The sequence below is a fragment of the Dama dama genome, chromosome 3 (genome assembly GCF_033118175.1).
Source record: "Dama dama isolate Ldn47 chromosome 3, ASM3311817v1, whole genome shotgun sequence".
Taxonomy (NCBI): domain Eukaryota; kingdom Metazoa; phylum Chordata; class Mammalia; order Artiodactyla; family Cervidae; genus Dama; species Dama dama.
The window spans coordinates 32,001,369-32,023,846 of NC_083683.1; the positions used below are offsets into that span (position 1 = coordinate 32,001,369).

General features: G+C 35.9%; 1 protein-coding gene across 1 annotated transcript in view; it reads left to right on the forward strand.

Annotated features, from left to right (window-relative positions):
- The window catches only part of LRRIQ1 (leucine rich repeats and IQ motif containing 1), a 189,091-nt gene that overhangs the window by 13,852 nt on the left and 152,761 nt on the right, over positions 1-22,478 (forward strand). The window contains exons 7-9 of the mRNA XM_061125407.1: positions 1,803-3,434; positions 9,535-9,687; positions 11,784-11,934. Coding sequence (XP_060981390.1) covers positions 1,803-3,434; positions 9,535-9,687; positions 11,784-11,934 — 1,936 coding nt within the window. The remainder of the gene's footprint in view (positions 1-1,802; positions 3,435-9,534; positions 9,688-11,783; positions 11,935-22,478) is intronic.

Below are 22,478 nucleotides of genomic sequence, written 5' to 3' on the forward strand. Positions count from 1 at the left end.
TGAATCCTGTCTTTCTCTGCTTTCTGGGCTCAGTTTTCCTTTCTTGGAGTATACAGCTAAACACTTGTCAAAAGTTTACTTTTGGACAGGAAATTTTCTGTGTTTGCACAATTGAAAATGTTTTTATTTTGCTTTTAAAACTGAATGATTAGTTTTCTTGGATGCAGAATGGAGGTTTATTACAATTTAGTTTTAGCGATTTAAAGATATAACTCCATTGCATGTTTATTTTTGCACATGCCATCTCTGGGCTTCCCCTGTGGCTCAGCTGGTAAAGACTCCACCTGCAATGTGGGAGACCTGGGTTCAATCCTGGGTTGGGCAGATCCCCTGGAGGAGGCCTTGGCAACCCACTCCAGTATTCTTACCTGGAGAATCCCCAAGCACAGAGGAACCTGGCGGGCTATAGCCCATGGCATCTCAAGAGTCAGACATGACTGAGTGACTGAGCACGCACAAAGCTCATGCCGTCTTTGATGGCAAATCTGATGCTCATTTATTCAGTTCTTTTGAAGCTTTAAGATTTTTCACTTTTTGCATTCATCTGCACATATTTGCTGGTTTTCTACTGTGTGCCAGGTAGGTACCTCTCTGTGAGTACGCAGGATACAGCAATGAATAAAACAGAAATAATCCTTGCCTTCATAGAGCTTATATTCCTTAGTGTTCTGAAATATTGTTAGTGTTTACTATATGAGTCATCATTGTGTGTGTGTGTGTGTGTGTGTGTGTGAAATTGACTCATCTCAAGGCCTTTGTTTTTGGTTTAGAAAACATTTTTCTATGATTCTCTTCTCTTCAGTTTTTCTCGGTTTTTTATTTTGAAACTCCTGTTAGTCATATGTTGAAGTTTCTGTGTTGATTGCCTTTACTCCCGAACTTCATATATTTCATAACTTTGTGTTTTGTATATTATTTTGGGAAGCACCTAGTTTTGAAGTTTTGTTTAGGCATTTAGCTGTTCAACCATTTTATCTTGATTTTTTTTTTTCTTTGTTTGAGTGAGTCATATATTTTTATTTGGGCACTTGCATTTCATTTTTTAGATGAGATTCTTATTTAAACATTTCTTTCTTAAAAATATCTTTAACTTTTACTTAGTTTTCCCAGAAATTGGACCTTCCTTTTGCTTATTGAAGGATTTTTGTCACTTCACATCATTTGTGCTAGTTTTTCTAAATATTTGCCCGATTTTGTTGATCTGTTTACTTTTATTTTAGGACGTTAGTGACAATGATATTTTCACCCAACTCTGGATTACCTCACTTAGTGCTTTATGGACTTATCAGCTCTCCTGCTGGACAGGAAAAGAAATGTAACTAGGCTTATATGTACCTACTACCTCACCTTCCTTATACTATGACTTACAAAACCGTTCCCTGTTTCTGCATTCCCCATGCTGCTAGCTCTAGGGGTCTCTTTTATCAGAAAGAACACCCGTCTCATAAAGTTTGAAGTCCTTTTCTCCTACACAAATTTTAGCTTTTGGCTTTTCTTGCCTTTTCTCTGTGTCATTCTGACTGCATATGCTTTCTATCATCAAAGAATTCCTCAATTCCCCAATTTCAAGTACAGTCATAATATTAGAGTATCAGCTTACTAAACTGATAGAAGCTCCTAAATATTTAAAAAAATCAATATGCCCTTTTCAATAAATTACTTTAGTTCCTCTAAGTAAATTTTCTATTGACTTTATTATGATTTCAGTTTCAGTATTTGTTTTAATCTATATTTCAAATGATACTTTAGTAATATTTCACATTTAGCTTATGCTGACTACTAAATATCTTACTTTATTTTAGGAATTTATTAGAAACTTACATTTACAAATGGAAGAAGAAAGAACAAAATTTAAAGACCTACAGGAAAAAGAAAAAATGCGCTTGTTAAAACTGCAGCATAATGCAGCTGTAAAAATTCAAGCTAAATATAAAGCATTTGTGGCCTACCAAAAATATGGCCCAATCATAAAGGGACAAATAGAAAGTAAGAAAAAGAAAGCACAAGAGTGGAAGGAAAAGGAAGCAAAAATACGACAGATAGAAGAAGAAAAACGGAAACGATTAGAGGAGGAACAAAGAATAGAAGAAGAGATAGAAAAGCAGATGCAAGAGGGAAGGAAAAGGAGAGAAAAAGAATATATGGGGAAAAAGAACATCCTGAGACAAGAAAGGGAACAACTACTAAAGATGGAAAAATTGATACTGAGAGAAGCGGCAAAAAAACAGCTAATAATAAGTAGAGCATTAAAGAAGGGAGAATATAATGCCAAACATGTGACCATTGAGGATACATCAAAGAATAAGGATGATGGAGCCAAAAGGCGAGGGGGTGGAAAGTTAAAAATGTGGGAAGATGCTTCCCCTTGGTTAGCTGAAGAGTCAGATAAGAGGAAGAATGTAGATAGACAGCTTGTGTTGAAAGAATCAGTACAAGTGCAATTAAAAGAATCTATGTCAAGCCAGGCAATTTTGGCAGTATTTAAAGTGGAAGAAAAAAATGAAAACCCAGCAGCACAATGTTCACAAGAATTGGTCAAGCAAAAAAAGAATTATGAAAACATAGATCAAAAAAATAAATTGGAAAACCTGCATCTAAAAGAAAATGTCAAAGAACAGTTTCAACTGCAAGAATTACAGTTTCAAGTACAAAAAGAGGAAGTCTTGAAACCTTCCATAAATGAGACTATGAGACAAGAAACCCAAATAATATTAGGAAATAATCAAGAAATCGATGAAGTAAAAGACAATGAATCACAGAAAATAATTGATGATAACCAAGACAATAAGATGCAAAAAGTAGAAAAAGAAATATCAGGACAGTTTGGAACATTGTATGAAGAAAATAATATAAAGGAAATTTCAGTGATTTCAATGAAACAAAACCCAGTACCACTGAAATTAGAAAAATCTGAAGATATAGGGGAAAATACATTACTACAAGAAGAAGAAATTGATTTAAAATCTAAAGAGGCAGAGGAGAACCCAAAAGGCAGTGCTCTGAATAGTGACTTGGTTTTTAACACTAATGATGCTGTGATAAATGTAGAAGGCAAAATAAGCAAGCAAAATTATATTGTAGATGCTCCTTGTGAAGATTTGGGTGGCTATAATGCAAAAAACAATTTGATTTTTAAAGAAGTAAACTCTCTTAAGTCTCAGATTCAAGAAATTCCAGAAGAATGTCATGAAAATACAGCTGAATGTGAAAATAAAGTGGCCTGCTCTGTGCCAGAGCCAACACTTCTGTCTTCTATTGAAGAAAAGAGGCTAGCGTGGATAACATCATTTAAACCCTGGTTTGAAATTTTCAGGCAAAATCAACAGAAGAAAATTGTTAGAAGGAGGAGACTTATAAAATGCCCAGTCAACACGATGCCCCCTTTGAATACACTAGAAATTCTTCAGTGTGGTCCTTGGGATACTTTACAGCAGGTATTTTATAATACTTTTTACATACTGAATTTTAATTGGTTCTCTAAAATGTAACTTCAAAAATCTTTATATAAGACAAATTTTATTTTTAATCGAAGTATAGTTGATGTACGAAAGGTTACAGGTGTACAATATAGTAACTCATAATTTTTAAAAGTTATACTCCATTTATGGTTATTATAAGATGTTGTCTATATTCTCTGTATTGTACAACATATCCTTGTAGCTTACTTAATTACTTACTTACTTTCCCCTTCCCTCTCCCCACTGGTAACCACTAATTTGTTGTTTCTCGGACTCTGCTTTTTTTGAAATCCAAGAATTTTCTTAGTCAATGAAGTTACTAATGAAATACTTATCCTATTTGAGAGGAGTTGTACTTAAAAGAAATCCTCAATTAAAATTATTCAGTGCCTCTTCTTCAGTGAGGCACTATGAAGAGCTTTGATTTATATCTTGAAACCTATTTTCAAGGGGCCTATAGCCATTATTAGGCTACTAAGAATGGAGTCATCTGGGAAAGTAGAGTTGGTAGAGTAGAAAAATTGCAGCTTGTTACTCAGCTTGGAGCTCATTTGCTTTAGTCCTGGACCACAGCACCGCCTAGTGGCTCCCTTCGTAATTGAGTCACGTGCTATATAAACATGGTACATATGTACATGAAATTTAAAGTAGTTGTTACCAAATGCTACTAGTTTTCTATGCTTATGAAACATAGTTTCAATCGAAAATAAGACAGAAACTAACAGATGTGTAGGAAAACAGGAAAGATTAAATTCAAAAAGGGATTTAAGATGAAAGATTTAAGGTTAAAATACACATGTTTAGGCCTTAAGCTCAAAACATATTTATAAAGTTTATTTGATTTCTTGATATAGGCAAGATACCTAGAAAAGGAAACATTAATGTTAATATGTATACATTGTTTTATTCATTCATTCAGCAAAGATTCATCTATCCCACATGATCAGTCCATATTTATTGTTAGATTAAAGGGACAGAAACAAACCCGTCTTTGCCCTTATGATTCTGATTTGGTAGGCAAAAAGGCAATAAATAAATAACATATTACTGTGGATTTTTATTTTTAATGTATCAAATGAGATCAGGGTTCTCATTTTCTTTCTGCCATTTACTGGCTATCTCACCTTGCTCTTCCTGAGCCTCAAGTTTTGTCTTCTCTAAACTGGGACGAGAAATACCTACTTTATAGGATTGTTGAGTTTTTAAATACTGTTTGTGAAGAATTTGGTCTTGGGCTTGTAACGTATATAATAGTCTTTGTCAAATGTGGGTCTCAAACATCTGAAGAGAAAGGCAATGGACTTATGATTAGCCTATTTCATCAAATAAGTTAGAACATTGAAAATGCTGAATCATCTACTATATGGAATAGTATTCCAGAAGGATATGACTGAAGAGCAGTGATTATTGACAACTAACATTTTTTTTTCCCCTAGCAGAATGCTTTAACTGATTCATTTTTCTGTTGAGTATTTTGCTACTAATGGTAACTAGCCTTAAATAACAACCGCAAAAAAAGGGTATAGCTTAAGGATTTTTTTCTATGGCTTCACAATATGGCATGGATGATGATAACATTTTAGGGGCTGATTAACTTTTAGGTCGGAAGGTCTCACTTCATTCAAGGAAGACTGTAATTAAGTGGTGTTGTGATGATGCATGACTTAGATGAAGTTTTATTCTCATTCATCTAAGCCACCAATCATACCTCAGATTTAGTCTCTTTGCAGCTGATTTTTTACACGATGTTATTTGTCTAGGTTGAATAGATTTGAGGTTGTGGCACAATCACAAATTTGTTAACACAAAGCGTAACAGTCATTGCTTCTGTTATTTTGGGAATTATAGTTTACCATAGGTGAGTGACGCTGCTTAGGTTGGATTTCTCAAGAGTAATTGAGAGTGAACTCTATAAAAAATACATGGCTCTTTTAGGTCATTTTATTTATCAAAACTGCCCAGGATTTGGGGGAAATATAGATGATTAAGTAGAAAACTAATTTGTGATATTTTGTTAAGATGTAATGAATGAGTCTTAGGTTCTATGAGTCAGTTCATTTTTAAGTCATGAGAGACTGAAAATATTAGTTTTCCAAATATTTTTGTATTACCCTTTGGTAATATGGGAGCACAACTATGAATGTTATAAATATTTTGGTTTTGCCACAGGGCTAAGATAATGCATTTGTTCAGTTATTTGAGAAGCATTTAGTGACCATTCACTATGCCCTAGTTGCTCTTTTATCACGCTGATCATACACTGATAAACACCTATGAATATTAATTCTGTATTGACCTTAATTTTTAGAGCATAAAGCAGTTTTATTTCTGTGATTATTTTCATGCTTGTATCAAAATGATGGGACTCTCCATGTGGCTCAGTGGTAAAGAATCTGCCTGCCAATGCAGGAGATGTGGTTTCAGTCCCTGGGTCAGGAAGATCGCCAGGAGGAGGAATTGGCAACCCACTTCAGTTTTCTTGCCTGGGGAAATCCCATGGACAGAGAAGCCTGGGGGGCTATAGCCCATGGGGTCACAAAAGAGTCGGACATGACTTAGCAGCTAAACAACAATCAAAATGATGAGTGTAAAAGTTTATTTGATCTCATATGTTTGGGAAAATCTAGAGTGCAACAGGAAATAAATTGCTGTATCAAGTGGAAATTTTTAAAATTTAACTTATTTTTGGCACTGGGTCTTCGTTGCTGCACACGGGCTCTTCTCTGTTGCGGCGAGAAGGGGCTGCTCTCTGGTTGTGCGCAGGCCTCTCGTTGCGGTGGCTTCTCTTGCTTTGGAGCTTGGTCTCTAGGTGCACATGCTGAAGTAGTTGTGGTGTGTAGGCTCAGTAGTTGCCACTTGTGGGGCTTAGTTGCCCCGTGGCATGTGGGATCTTTCTGGACCAGGGATTGAACCAGTATCCCCTGCACTGCAGAGTGGATTCTGACCACTGGACCACCAGGGAAGTCACAGAAAATTTTTAAATGTTCAGTACAAGAGAAGAGGAAATACCAAGAAATACTTCATATTCAGAAGTAGACACTATCAACAAGTACACTGCAGCAGAATCACTCCTATACTCCAACATTATAACTAGAACTTAATTATGTTTATGTGCTTGTAAAGTAATGTTTAAAATCCTTCAAGCTAGGCTTCAACAGTACGTGAACCGAGAACTTCCAGATGTTCAAGCTGGGTTCAGAAAAGGCAGAGGGACCAGAGATCAAATTGCCTAAATCCATTGGATCATCGAAGAAGCAAGAGGGTTCCAGGAAAACATCTGCTTCTGTTTCATTGACTATGCTAAAGCCTTTGACTGTGTGGACCACAACAAACTATGAAAAATTCTTCAAGAGATGGGAATACCAGGCCCCCTTACCTGCCTGCTGAGAAACCTGTATGCAGGTCAAGAAGCAACAGTTAGAACTGGACATGGAACAACAGACTGGTTTAAAATTGGGAAAGGAATACGTCAAGGCTGTATATTGTCACCCTGCTTATTTAACTTCTATACAGAGCACATCATGCGAAATGCCAAGCTGGATGAAGCACAAGCTGGAATCAAATTGCTGGGAGAAATACTAATAACCTCAGGTATACAGATGACACCACCCTTATAGCAGAAAGTGAAGAGGAACTAGAGAGCCTCTTGATGAAGGTGGAAGAGGAGAGTGAAAAAGCTAGCTTAAAACTCAACATTCAAAAAACTAAGATATTGCCATCTGGTCCCATCACTTCATGGCAAATAGATGGGGAAACAATGGAAACAGTGACAGACTTTATTTTCTTGGGCTTCAAAGTCACTGCTGATGGTGACTGCAGCCATGAAATTAAAAGACTCTTGTTCCTTGGAAGAGAAGCTATGACAAATCTAGACAGAATTTTAAAAAGCAGACTCACCACTCTGCTGACAAAGGTCTGTCTAGTCAAAGCTCTGCTTTTTCCAGTAGTCATGTATGGATGTGAGAGTTGGACCATAAAGAAAGCTGAGCACTGAAGAATTGATGCTTTTGAGCTGTGGTGTTGAAGATACTTGAACTACAAGGAGATCAAACCAGTCCATCCTAAAGGAAATCAGTCCTGATCATTGGAAGGACTGATGCTGAAGCTGAAACTCCAATACTTTGGCCACCTGATGAGCCTACTTATTGGAAAAGACCCTGATGCTGGGAAAGATTGAAGGCAGGAGGAGAAGGGGACAACAGAGGATGAGATGGTTGGATAGCATCACTGACTTAATGGACGTGAGTTTGAACAAGCTCTGGGAGATACTGAAGGACGGGAAGGCCTGGTGTGCTGCGGTCCAGGGGCTTGCAAAGAGTTGGACACGACCAAGCGACAGCAACAAGGCAATGTATTGTTACACTGGCAGGAGAATGTACACTGGAGAGTAGCATTTATTACTGCAAAGCTGCAGCGGTAGGGTTTTCAGTTTTTAACTGTTCGATTCTAGTGTCTTTAGTTTTTTAGTGTAGAATCAGTTTTCTAAGTACAGAATTTATAGTATCTCCTTTGGACAAATTATAGGGGTATTACCCAGCAGGTATCCTGACACATGTAGGTAAATATGTTTCTTTCTGAAAAATTGTAAAAAAGAAATTTGTGTCAAAAGTTGTTTTAGATTATTAGTAATTGAGAAATTCCTAAAATCATTTTGAAACTAGAAAATTCATTCACCAAAAGTTTATAAAATACCAGCTATTGCTTTTGCTACTTAAAGCAAGGGGTAGACTAATCCTTTCTTTCTGTTTCCATGAATGTACGATCTTCCCATTCACTGACACAAATATGTAAATGTAAAACTTTATTGCACAGGAAATATTCCACAAGAAGAGGAGTTGCACACTTAAGAATTTATGCTTTCCCCAGCTTTTGTTTTTGAAGTAACAATGCTTTCAGTTTCAGTAAAACACTTAAAATTTCTTTTGCATGTGTTATACCCTAGTATATATGCTAGTATACACTATAAAGCTAATAATTTTTAAATTGTTGTTCAGTACATAGGAAATCTGGCCTTAGGACTTCCAATGTGGCAATGTGAAAGTATTCTTACTATAAAGCAGTTTAGTTTATATACTTATTTCAGGGCATAGACTCAATTATAGTGAAGAAGCAGCACATCGTTACATTATTACTGTGCCAAGTTTACGTAGGTGAGAGATCTTGGGTTTAATACATGGAGTGCTTTTCAGTAATCTCAAAATATTTATATCTGACATATTCTTATAGAACTATAAGTGTAGTCCTTAATATACCTACCATAAAGTTCAATACACTCTTTGATGTTGAATTTTCTTTAGTTGAAAAGAGTTAAAAAGAGAAAAATTCCTTAGGAAAAAGGCTTTATGAAGTAGTGAATACACGGTAATGTCTCAATAATAGGAAATGTTATAAATGTATGATAATAAGTTTCATGATTTGTTATACGGCAGATTCTATATGATCTGGGTATATACATTATTCAGTAGTAAAGGATGATTCATACTTTTATAATACAGAAGTATAATAGAATGTTGTTTTTATTGCATGCTTCAGTTATTTTTGCATGTTTCTACTTATTACAAGTTCTATAATATCTCTTCTCAGTTAAACTTGTTTCATTTTTAGAAGAGAGCTAAGCTATTCTAGTTGAAGCATGGCAGGTTGGTTATAAAATCTGTTCCTGATCTGTTACGGCTTCTGATACTATCCAGGTATCCTGAAGATACTGTCAAACACATATCTTCAATGTTTATATAGTGCAATCCTGAAAAGAATGCCAAGAGACATGAAGAACAGGAAAATGAATTTGGTGAAAAGTCAAGGAGTAAAATGATTATATTATTATTGCTTCTATGTATATTACCTTTGAACTTGAGTTGGTCATGAATGATTACATTATTTTGCCTTTCTATGAGGGAAAGACATGTAGCAAAATCGTCAGCTTAAATGAAATTGAGTTGTTAATAAAAGTGAGTTTCAATATATAGCATAACTTTCTTTCAGATGAAAAATTTAAAACAATTTTTCAAGGTTAATATAGTTTGTCTCCACTATATTTAGATAATGATACGCTCTCTGATTTTTTTGAATTCTCTAGGTTGCAACAATAACATTTCAAGATTTGTCAGGCTGCAGTCTCTCCACACTGGCAGAGTGTCCAAATCTGCAGTTTCTGTCTCTTCGACGCTGTGGATTAACTTCCTTGCACAGTTTGAGTAACTGCAAAAAATTGAAGTACATTGATGCACAGGTGAGTCCTATGTTGTCGTTATTTATGTTATAATAAAATATAAAACAGATTCAGGTGTACATTTAAGAAATGACAATTTTGAAGGAACATTTAATAAAATAGCCTGTAACTCAGGGTCTAGAGAGATCAAGGGCCAAAATTTGTGAGAGCCATACAGGAAAGATGATTAGGTGGTATGACCTGGGAAATTATCTTCATTCATAGGTGATAGGGTTATTGTTTCGTTACTTTTTGCTGCCTAACAAATGACTGCATTATTTAGTAAGTTTAAAAAAAAAGCTTCCATTTTATTTTACTCTACTTCTGTGGGCCATGAATGAGGCCAGACTTATTCTGGGCATTCCATCTGTTTCATGCTGTGTTGCCTGGATGTCTGATGTAATTTGCAGTTGGGGCTGGAATGTCCAAATACACTCTTTTATATGTCTGGTGCCTTGGGAGGTTGAAGTTTCCCTCCCTCTCTATGTCTGTCTCTGCCCACCCACCCCCCCGCCCCCACCTCGGGCATCTTTACAGGGTGAGCTTTCCAAAAAGACAGTTTTCAATACTAGGGCTTATTAAGCGTCTGCCTACATCATACTAGCTTCTGTTCTATTCACTAAACTTTCAGTTCAAGTGGGAGGGGACTGTGTGTATGTGTGAATATTGGGTTGTGAGGTTTATAGGAAACTGCGTACAAAATAATAATCTACTGCAATCTGCTTCCTGGTTCCTAATGAGTCATATCTTTCCCACATGCGAAAGGACCCATGCCCCAAAGACCCCAGAGTCTTATGAATTTATGACATCAGACTTGAACTTGAAGCACAGAATCTTCTCATCTAAATCAGATCCAAGTGGAGATGATCTGCTCAGAGAGAGTTCTTTCAACTCAGAGATCTGTAAAGTTAAAGGAAAAGTAGTCTTCTCCCACTGTCCCACACCTACGTATGGTGGTGAGACAGACAGGACTTAGTTAATTACAAGAGTCCTTATCATTCAGTCTGGGAGAGAACAGGAAGCTCATGGTAGCCCTTGGTCCAAAGCTAAGAACATACCATTTGTTCTTAGTAAGGACTTGGTTCTGCTCCATGGGACTGGTTCTCTCTGACTCTTGGTTCTGCCCAATAGTCTTCTAAGTCCATTCTCAAGGCATACCTTCTTTTTCATTGCAGCTGAGAATTTTTTTCAATGTTTCTTTCTCATATAAGATTGAAGGCAGGATGCTAGAGTTTCATTTTATTTTTGATTCTTTTCAGTTCAGACTGACAGTGCTTCCACCAATATGATTTTCTTTTCTTTGTGTTTCCTATGCTTATTAAGTTTACTCCAGTTAATAAAGACTGTACTCATAGATGTTTTTGAGAGAGTGTTCTGGGGCTATACCATTAAGATTCTTAAAAGCCCTTGTGGCTCAGTTGGTAAAGAATCCCCCTGCAATGCGGGAGACCTGGGTTTGATTACTGGGTTGGGAAGATCCCCTGGAGAAGGGAAAGACTACCCACTCCAGTATTCTAGCCTGGAGAATTCCGTGAACTATATAGTCAATGGGGTCACAAAGAGTCGGACATGACTGAGCAACTTTCACTTTATCTTTCTGAAGTCTTAAAAAAGAGAATGCTGTTGCATCCCTGACATATGATCTTGACCTTGAGACCAATATTCTGTATTGTAGAGATATGTATATTTAGTAAAAGTATAAATTTGCATATAAGATATATACCTAATTCATGGTATTGACATCGCAAAAGGAACTGAGGAAGGGAAATGGGTAGATTTCAAATTTTTCAATGTTTGATTTCTTTAAAGTAAATTTGTTAGCAACTGTGACCAAATCGTTCACTCTTGTTCAGATAGTTTGAAATGTTTTGTTATTGATCCTCTATATTTTCTCTATTTTAAAAGATTATTAATAAGTTTAAATCAGTTAATTATTTATTTGATTGCCTGATATTTTCATTCAGATAGTATAATATTCCACATAGTTATCTTAAAAGTTAGGGACTCAGATAATCATTTAAATTCAAGTATATCACCTTTCTTCTCTTCTGCAAGCTTTAAATGTTTCATTAGTAAGCCATTGAAATAAAACTAATTACATTTGTTCTTTGTTTTAGGAAAACCATATTGAGACTATCAACTGTGAAAATTTGGAAAATCTCTGCATTGTTCTTCTTAATAAAAATCAGTTGACTTCTCTTCACGGTTTGGATGGCTGCACCAATATCCAAAGTCTCGAGCTTTCACATAATAAAATCACTCGAATTGGTGAGAACAATGGAATTTGAATATATTAACATTTATTTTTCATGATTATATATTGTTTCATTTACTTTTCTTTAAGAATAGGACACAATCTCTAATTTGCTAATTTTATCCAAGCCATACTTATTTTATCTTTTACCCAGAAGGAAACAAAACTATATTTTTAATATATATAAAACGAATATGCTCCCACCACTGGCAAATGGATTGTCATTAGTAGCTCCTTAAATTAGTATATTTACCTCCCTGTTCCTTTTCTTATAACTAATAGTGATCTGAACTCTACTGGGGAATATATTGATATATATTATTATATATATAATATACCCTTGTTTGTTGCCATCATATTTTTATAGATTATGCTTACTACGGGCTTCCCAGGTGGTGCTAGTGGTAAAGAATCCACCTGCCAAAGCAGGAGATGGAAGAGACGCAAGTTCGATCCCTGGGTCAGGAAGATCCCCTGGAGGAGGGCACCACAGCCCCCCAGAATTCTTGCCTGGGGGATTCTATGGACAGAGGAGCCTGGTAGGCTGCAGTCCATAGGGTCGCACAGAGTTGGACACCACTGAAGTAACAGCACGTACATGCTTACTATACTTTTCAGCAACTGTCATTACTGTTTCTTGATAGGATATTTCTCTCTTTACCTACATACATCACTTGTACTAACCTTTCCTTCTTTGTGCTTGCATGCTGAGTTGCTAAATCATGTCTGACCCTTTGCAACTCCTTGGACTGTAGCCTGCCAGGCTCCTCTGTCCGTGAGATTTCCCAGGCAAGAAGACTGGAGTGGGTTGCCATTTCCTTCTTCAGGGGATCTTCCCAAGCATGTCTCCTGCATGAACTCATGTCTCCTGCAACAACAGGCAGATTATTTACCATTGAGCCACCTAGAAGCCCTTCCTTTTTTAGATAAGGCTACTAATACCACATAAAAAGAAAGAACTTATCTCTTTGAATCTCCCTCATCGTCTTTGTCCCTCCATCTGTCATTATGAGACATTACTTTGCCAACAAAGGTCTGTATAGTCAAAGCTATGTGTTTTTCCAGTATCTATATACCTCTGTATCAATAGCTATTTCCACCCTTATTCTTTGTAATCCATAAAATTCAGTGATGGAAATGTCTTCTATTTTTAGGTGTTTTTATTGTTTTGGGATCTATGTGGGATATTTTTTATAAAGTTTAAAATTTTGTAAAATTTTTTTTTAAATTTTATATTGGGGTATTTTGCCGATTAATAATGTTGTGACAGTTTCACATGAAGAGAGAAGGGACCCAGCCATACACATGCACATGTATCCATTCTCCCCCCAGACTCCCCTCCCATCCAGGACCCCACACAATGCTGGGCAGAGTTCCATGTGCTAGACAGTAGGTTCTTGTTGGCTATCTGGAAATGCCTTTTCGTATTTAAGATCAGCCCTTCTGTTTTCTGTAAGTGTACCTGTCATTCTCCTCTGGTATATTCCTCCATCGTTTATCACCTTCCTCATGTCAGATTCTTCCTGTTGCCATTCATTTCTGCCACTGCCTCATCTCTCTTTCCCCTTGTTGTCAAGTCTTGTGAAAGAGTGTTCTGTTCTTGCTGTCACTTCTCATGTCTTACTGCTCAACCTCCATCTTCTGCCCCCTGAAATTCAGCTTCCACTCATGTCTATACATTTTCAGTGGGGTAAGTCTAAAGTAAAAATCTCAAGTTTTTCACTACCTGGCTTAAAATTCTCTGGGTTTTTGTTGTTGTTGTGTTTTATTTTTATTTTCTATTGTTGTAACTTTGAGATTCTCAAGGGACTTGATGAGGGCTGGTTGTTGTTCAGTCACTCAGTCATGTCTGACTCTTTGCGATCCCGTGGACTACAATCCGCCAGGCTTCCCTGTCCTTCAACACCTCCTGCAGTTTCCTCAAACTCATGTCATGAGTTGGTGATGCCATCCAACTATCTCGCCCTCTGTCACCCACATCTCTTCCTGCCCTCAGTCTTTCCCAGCATCACCGTCTTTTCCAGTGAGTTGGCATTGTGCATCAGTGGAGCTTCAGCTTCAGCTTCAGTCCTTCCAGTGAATGTTCAGTGTTGATCTCCTTTAGGATGGACTGGTTGGATCCCCTTGCAGTTCAAGGGACTCTCACGAATCTTCAGTGCCGCAGTTGGAAAGCATCATTTCTTGGCGTTCAGCCTTCTTTTTGGTCCATTTCTCACATCTGTACATGACTACTTGAAAAACACATAGCTTTGGCTATATGGATCTTTTTGTTGGCAAAGTAATGTCTCTGCTTTTTAATACACTGTCTAGGTTTGCCATAGTTTTTCTTCCAAGGAGCCAGCGTTGTTTAATTTCATGGCTGCAGTCACTAGCTGCAGTGATTTTGGAGTCCAAGAAAATAATGTCTGTTACTGTTTCCATTGTTTCCCCATCTATTTGCCATGAAGTGATGGGACTGGATGCAGTGATCTTTGTTTTTTTAACGTTGAGTTTCAAGTCAGCTTTTTCACTCTCCTGTTTCACCTTCATCAAGAGGCTCTTTAGTTCCTCTTCACTTTCTGCCGAAAGGGTGGTATCATCTGCATATCTGAGGTTATTTATATTTTTCCCAGCAATGTTGATTACAGCTTGTGCTTCATTCAGCCTGACATTTCACATGATGTACTCTGCATATAGGCTTCCCTGATAGCTCAGTTGGTAAAGAATTTGCCTGCAATGCAGGAGACCTCGGTTTGATACCTGGGTTGGGAAGATCCCCTGGTGAAGGGAATCTATTGTTGGGTTTTGTTGGGTTTCCCTTGTGGCTTAGCTCAGAATCCGCCTGCAGTGAGGGATACCTGGGTTCAGTACCTGGGTTGGGAAGATCCCCTGGAGAAGGGAAAGGCTACCCATTCCAGTATTCTGGCCTGGAGAATTGCATGAAGTGTATATAGTCCATGGGGTCACAAAGAGTTGGACTCGACAGCGACTTTCACTTTCACTCCGCATATAAGTTAAATAAGCAGGGTGACAGAATGTCACCTTGACGTATTCCTTTCCCAATTTGGAACCAGTCCATTTTTCCATGTCCAGTTCTAACTATTGATTCTTGACTTGTGTACATGTTTCATAGGAAGGAAAGGTGGTCTGGTATTCCCATCTCTTTAAGAATTTTCCGCAGTTTGTTGTGACCCACACAGTCAAAGGCTTTAGCATAGTCAAGCAGAAGCAGATGTTTTTCTGGAACAATATTGCTTTTTCTATGATCCAGTGGATGTTGGCAGTTTGATCTCTGGTTCCTCTGCCTTTTCTAAAACTTTATCAGATATATCTTTAGGTTAATTCCTTGATGTAGATACTTTTTGGGACAAAGGACATCTTTAATCTAGGAACACAGTACCAGACACACTTTATATGGGTTATAGGTTGTACCATTTTGCCCTCCTACCATTAATATATGTTAATACTGGGGTTTTGGCGGGGGTTTTGTTTTTCTTCTGTTTATTACATTTTTCTTTTCAGTTTTTAAGTTAACTATACAATTCAATTATTCTTTTTATTTTTTACTCTTGTTGACATAAGTACTTAAATCTATAAATTTTCCTTGGAGCAGTAGTTATTCTGTAGTTTCTGATATATGGATATTTTCATTTGTTCTATAATGAAGTGTTTTATCTTTTACCTAAAAATTTAAATTTCCATATGGAAAGGCCATTTTTGTTGTCATTTTTTTTCTAGTTTTATTGCATTATGAGTGAGTGAAGTCACTCAGTTGTGTCCGACTCTTTGCAATGCCATGGACTGTAGCCTACCAGGCTCCTGCATCCATGGGATTTTCCAGGCAAGAGTAGTGGAGTGGGTTGCCATCTCCTTCTCCAGGGGATCCTTCCGACCCAGAGACCAAAACCAGGTCTCCCACATTGCAGGCAGACACTTTACTATCTGAGCCACCAGAGAAGTTCCCTACAACAGAAGACTTTATTAATTCACAGCTCAAAATCTGAATTAACAATTGAAGCAGAACGCTGGGGCCAGCTGCTTAGCAACTCTCCCCTTCTTCTGGAACAAGCATTCTAAAAGTTATAGTCAAAGAATTATTTTTGTGCTATATCTGCTTTTTGATACTTGTGGTTTTCTAGTATGTGGTTAATTTTCAGGAATGTTTCACGTGTACTTGAAAAGAAGGGTTTTTTGTTGTTGGAATAATAGAGTATATATTTTCATCCTTTAGCTCTATGTTAGTGATCTTTTATTTTTGGTTTTCTATGTCTACCTGATTCACCTTGGACTGAAGGAGCTGAGCTAGTTTAAATGTATCTTTTAAAAAAATTATTTATGTATTTCTTTATTTTTGCCTGTGCCGGGTCTTCGTTGCTGTGCGTGGGCTTTCTCTAGATGCAAAGAGCACCTTGTTGCGTGCGGGTTTCTGCAGTTGCGGCTCCTGGCCTCTAAAGCACAGGCTCGGCAGTCGTGGTGCTGGGCTGAGTTGCTCCGTGACATGTGGGAACTTGCAGGTGGATCAGGGATGGAGCCCATACATCCTTCCTTGTCAGGCGGATTCTGTCACTGAGCCCCCAGGGAAGCCCTAAGTGTATCTATTCTTAATCAGCCTACTTCTTTGTTTACATCCTTTGGTTTCTGCTTGATGTATGTTGCTCCATGCAGTTACACACATACTCTTAATTGTGTTATCTTTATTGTGGGTTTTAGCCTTGAAAATTATAAGTTCCCTTCTTTGTCTCTCTAATACTTTTGTGATTGAATTCTACCTTGTCTGATAGGTTTCATTTTGTTTGTATTTGCCTAATCTAAAAAAAAAAAAAAAAAAGTTTTACCTTTCCAAGTCACTTTGTTTTAGGTATGTACTTGTATTCAGCATGGATTGGGGTTTTATTTACTGATCCAAGCTTAAATGTTTTTCTCTCATATAGACCATGGCTGTTTGGATTTATTTGTTTCATTACTGACCCCACTTAGGATGAATCTCTCTTTCTCGAAGGAGGCTTTGCTGGTAATAAATGGGTTCTTCCACCCCGGGACACCTTTATTTCTTACTTATCTGTTCAGTTTCTGTAGGATTTCCTTTGTAAAGTGTGAATTCAGCCTGGATTGTGTTGATCCCAGATACTTATTACCCTATTTAGAAAAAAATTTAGCTTGTGACTTCTTTGTCTCCCATTTGCAATGGAAGGATAGATTGTGAGTATTTTGATTTCTTTGGTGCACTTTATGAGTTTCTGGCAGAGATCTGGGGAGAATTGAATCTAATCAGTCACCATCAACTCCCCCTTTTTTTGTTTAATAAGGGAAACATATAGTTGTTTTCACAAGGCAAGCTTTTGTTTTGCAAACATTTCAAGACAATTTTTAAAATGTAGTGTATATTGCTCTTTAATATGTTTATTTGCCTATGTGTCCATGCTGCCCACTTTGGGACCATTCATGACTTCTCCCATATGGAAATACTGATACTTTTGATACAACTTTTATATTAAAATTTTAGTTAAAAATGCATACAGAAATAATTTTGTTGTTGTTGGAATGAAGGCAAGTGCACTGATAATGTATGTTACTTTATTGGCACGCACTAAAGCAAGTTTGAGAGAAAGAAAAAGGTTGTTTGTAAGAAGAAATGCTTGAACTTCCTTTCACTTCATTTTCATTGCCAGCAGTGCTGTATGGGATTTCTTGTAGTCAGTGAATTTCCTGGGATAGGATATCTGCAAGATTTATGTGAAAACTGCCATAGTATTAATTGATGTACCTGAGGTATCTCTATGTAGTACACTTAAGCAAACAAGGTAAAAGACATCTTTGCTGTCTGTTGGGTAGCATGAAACGCTGTATTTATGGAGTGTGAGCAGAGTATACAGGAGAAAGTAGATTTTCTAAACCAGTTGGAGTCTGTTTTTCATCTTCAGGAACTGCTTATAGAGATTCTGGTTGAGCTAAGTGAAAAGCATAGATTTTGTCTTTCAATGATATATTGATGCCAAGAACTCTTATGAAGGGGCACAAAGATAGATTTGTGTTTATAAGTTAATAAGTCACTATTCCATACTATAATATTTCTTAAGGAGGTGAAATAAAATTGGAAGCAATACCACATATTCTACACTTGTAATTTTGAGTTTAGTTTGTTCCTAATTCTAACTAGGCTGTAATTATTACACTAGTTAATATGTGATGTAAGTTCTAATTACTCTTTTTATTGGAAAATATTGTACAGTTTTATTTTACTTTATTTACATTTAGTGAATCAAAATAGTAACTCTGTTATTCTCTTTAAGGCTTCATTTGAAATCATTGGTTGCTAAATATTTTCCATTCTAGTTGAACTAGTTAATTGTAGAAATAGAAACATAATGTGAACTATACTTTTTCAAAGTAAAAGTTTAAAATATAATTCTATAAATAGAAAGTAATGAAGTTAACACTTTGTTTTAAGCATGTTGTTGCTGTGATTATGGAAAGAAAAGTTTCTAATTATTAATCATAACTAAAATATTAATTTCAAATATAATTCAAAATTATATCCTTAAGATATATTACATATTGAGGTACAGATTATTTTCTGGTCAAATGTAGCAAAAAAATAAGCTACTATGTTGGGTATACATGGTCATATAAATTTCATAGTAATTTAATGATTACTTTTTTGATCTGGATTATTTTGCATGTCTTGAATGCACAAAATAATGGCTTTAAGCTCTTTAAATTAGCTTTAGATTGATGATTTTAAAGACAGATATATTTTAATTGGAAAAGAGATTTTATACTTTTTAATTCTGAATAAAGTTTTATGTTTTTTCCTTAAAGTTACATGAAACTTTATCTTTTATAACTCACTTTAATTTAGGTGGATTCAGTTTAAATTTTAAGGTTTGTTATCATCATTGTATTTTATGCTTTCTTTTGCCCGAAATTTCCTGTAAGAAAATTTCAGGCAAATTGGTAAGATTTTGTTTCTATAAGTAATGTTGAGAAAAAAATGACAGAGACTTTTCTTAAATGTTGCCACAGTGATCATTAAAGATGATAAAACTCATCTGTGGGGAATCTTTCATGTTTTGAGTTATATTTTTGAGTTTTTAAAAAATGAATAGCCAACACAAATGAAAAACAGGTGATTTGTAAATTGTAATTAGTTTTCTTTTGTGTTTCTAAAATATGTTGTATTTTATTGACTTTCTAGCAGAAACATTTTTAAACTGAATTAATTTTTAAAATTCATGATTCATGACCAAGGTGTTTTGTAGAACTTAGTATAATAAATATGGTAATAGATAACTTTTTTTTACCACCAGGCATTTATTTTATGTACATACATATTAACTCATTTGATTTTCACATAAGTGGTATGAGTTGGGTACTGTTTAACCCTTTTTTTTACAGATAAGAAAATTGAAATACAAAGTTTAAGTAGGTTGTCTAAAATCACAGCATTATTTAGTGATAGAGCCAGGATTTGAAAATCACTTGTCTATGCTGATACCTGATTAATTGTTTCATTCTACTGCCTCTCTCATAAATATGCATTTAAGTATAATTTAAGGTTATTACTGTTTTATTATGCCATATTATAAACTCTTATGCTGAACATATAATTTTAAGATTTATTTATTAATAACTTTATTAATCAGCAAATATATTGAGCACTGACTATGTGTAAATGTTTTTCCAGGCATTAGAACAGAAAGAAAGAGAATAGGTATAAATTGACATATTTTCTTTGTTGACTATTGGGTAAAAATGAAAATAAGTGTGTTGTTAATGTGTAAAAGCATATAAGTGTTTTTGTTTCCTTATTCATGCAGCTTCTATCTCTGGTATTTTAGTAAAACTTTAATCTGAAAAAATGGTTTCTTTGAGGCCAATAATTTATAAATCATTAATTTATAAATTTCAGGTAACACATTCATAGAAAATATTATTTTAAGTAGATAGATACCAAGAGGTTTTTGTTGTTGTTGCTGTTTGCTGCTGCTTTATTTTCAGTTAATACTGCCTTCTGAAAAAAATGAAATTAGTATTCTAAGTTTGAAAGATACTGACCTAATTCAGCATTTTCACACAGGTTTGATTGCTATATTGTGGCTTATAGAGAAATGTGCCTGAATTAATTCTTGCTGCCAAATGTTGTCACTGGAACATTAGGAAAAAATAATGAAGTAAAATAAGAGAAAGCTGTAGATATTTTGCTTGTAGAAATGTTTTTCATTATCCATTTTGTGAGTTCTTTGGAATCCACTAGATGGTGCTAGCTTACTAAAGGCTACACAATGCCTAGTACAAAGCTGAAAGGGATTTTGCAGATCTGCCAGTCCAGGCTTCTTAGTTTACAGATGGAAAAACAGACCTACATAGTTTTCATCTAACTTCTGGCATAGGTGGGACTAGAATCCACATTTCCTGATTCCTGTTTCAGTATTTTTTTTTTCTCTGCACAACCTGTATGATCCTGAAGGACTTCTGATGGAAATTGAAAATCTCATGTGTAACTCAGCACATTTGTACGTAACTGTCAAACATAGCAGTCATGGACCAACTAAAGGAGGTAGACCTTACCAAACACTTATTTAGCGGAAACCTTCTGCCTCATTCAACATCTTTACTTTTGCTGTTCCTTACAGGAAAGTTTTTTTTTTTTTTTTTTTTCTCCTGTGGCAGGAATGTTTTATTAGACCATTGGCTCATTTCTATGGGAGGAATTCTTTGAAATAGATATTTATAACAAGTATAGCCAAATGCTAATTTTGCCGCAGGCAATGGCTTTTTGAGGAATAAACATACTTGACTTCAGTTTTATTTTGTGGGACCTAGGAAACTTTTAAAGGGCTACTAAGGAATATATTGAAGCTGTAGACTCAAGAAGATTTAAACAATTCTGTATTATATGAAAGTCCTTTGAAAGAGACTATTGAATTTTGGGGGGTTTTATTTGTTTTGTTTTGGATGCATTGTGGAAGAAATGTCAGAAATTTTGACTGGGAGAGAATAATTTTCTTAGGGATGTTGAGAAAGTAATGATACTCTAACATAAGTCTTGCTGTAGGTCTATTTTGCTCAATTCTCATCCTTTACTTGACAACAAAGAATTTCTAAGATTAAAAGAGGAAGGGGGGCAATTTATTCTAACTTCCTTCCCATCTAGATTCTGCCTTTTGATCCAGTGCGTTGACTGGATCAAATTACTGTTTAATCAGTTGTATATAGACATTTCTGAGTGTGTATTAATATCCTATTCTTTCTTCAAGTTTTAGCTCAAACATATCTCTTTGAAACCTTATTTGGTCACTGCAGTTACAGTTTTCTAACTCATTGTTTTTATGAGGATGATTGTTAGAAAACAGTAATTATTACTTTTAGTACAAACATGTGAAAGTGTTATACATACTACTTGAAAGTATTTTTCTTAATCCTCCCAATAGTATGAAATCATTCCCATTCCACAAGAAGAGGAACAAAGGATTAGAGAAGTTAAGTAACTTATTCATATATATAGCTATTTTTCAAATAGGCATGTGTTATTGAAATTCAGGACTTCCTGTCTCAGGGCCTGTTCATTAGTGATATACCCTGAAGTGAAGTGAAGTGAAAGTCGCTCAGTTGTGTCGACTCTTTGCGACCCCATGGACTATCCAGTCCATGGAGTTCTCCAGGCCAGAATACTGGAGTGGGGAGCCTTTCCCTTCTCCAGGGGATCTTCCCAACCCAGGAATCGAACCTGAGTCTCCCGCATTGTGGGCGGCTTCTTTACCGGCTGAGCCCCAAGGGAAGCCCAAGAATACTGGAGTGGGTAGCCTGTCCTTTCTCCAGTGGATCTTCCCAACCCAGGAATTGAACCAGAGTCTCCTGCATTGCAGGTGGATTCTTTACCAATTGAGCTATCAGGGAAGCCTAGTGATATATACCATACTGCTTGTTGATTAAATGGGGCGCTGATCCTGTTAGCATAGTCCCAGAGAAACATGATTTACATGACTCCTGTGATGATTGTTGATTGCAGATCTTTATTGTCATAGCTTTTTTTTTTTTTTTTTTGCTTTAAATATTTTTACCGTAACACTGGAAAAACACAAATGAATTTTTTTGGACAATCCATTTTTGAGGCCATGCTATCTGGTGCACACAAATTTATAACTGTTATAGGTTTCTGTTAAATTGACCCATTTTATCCTTTTTTAATGTCCCTTTTCAACTGTATCAGCGCTTTCTTCCTTAGTCTTTCTTGTGTGTCTGACAAAATCTCACCAGCTTTCTTTTGAACTCAGGATTTTTCTGACATTCTTAAAAATTATTGAGAACCTCAGTTAGCTTTCATTAATGTGAGTCATATATATCACTATTGCTGTATAAGAAAAAACTGAGATGTTTGTTTTTATTTGTTAATTCACCGTTTAATAAAGTCTTTGCATTTGTAACAGTTTTAGAATAATAACTGTATTTTTAAACAAAAAAATACAGTGAGAAGAGGGTCATTGTTACACATATTTGCAAATCTCTTTAATGTCTCACTTAACAGAAGACAGCTGGATTTCCCTGTGTCCTCTGCATTCAATTTGCTACAGTATCACAC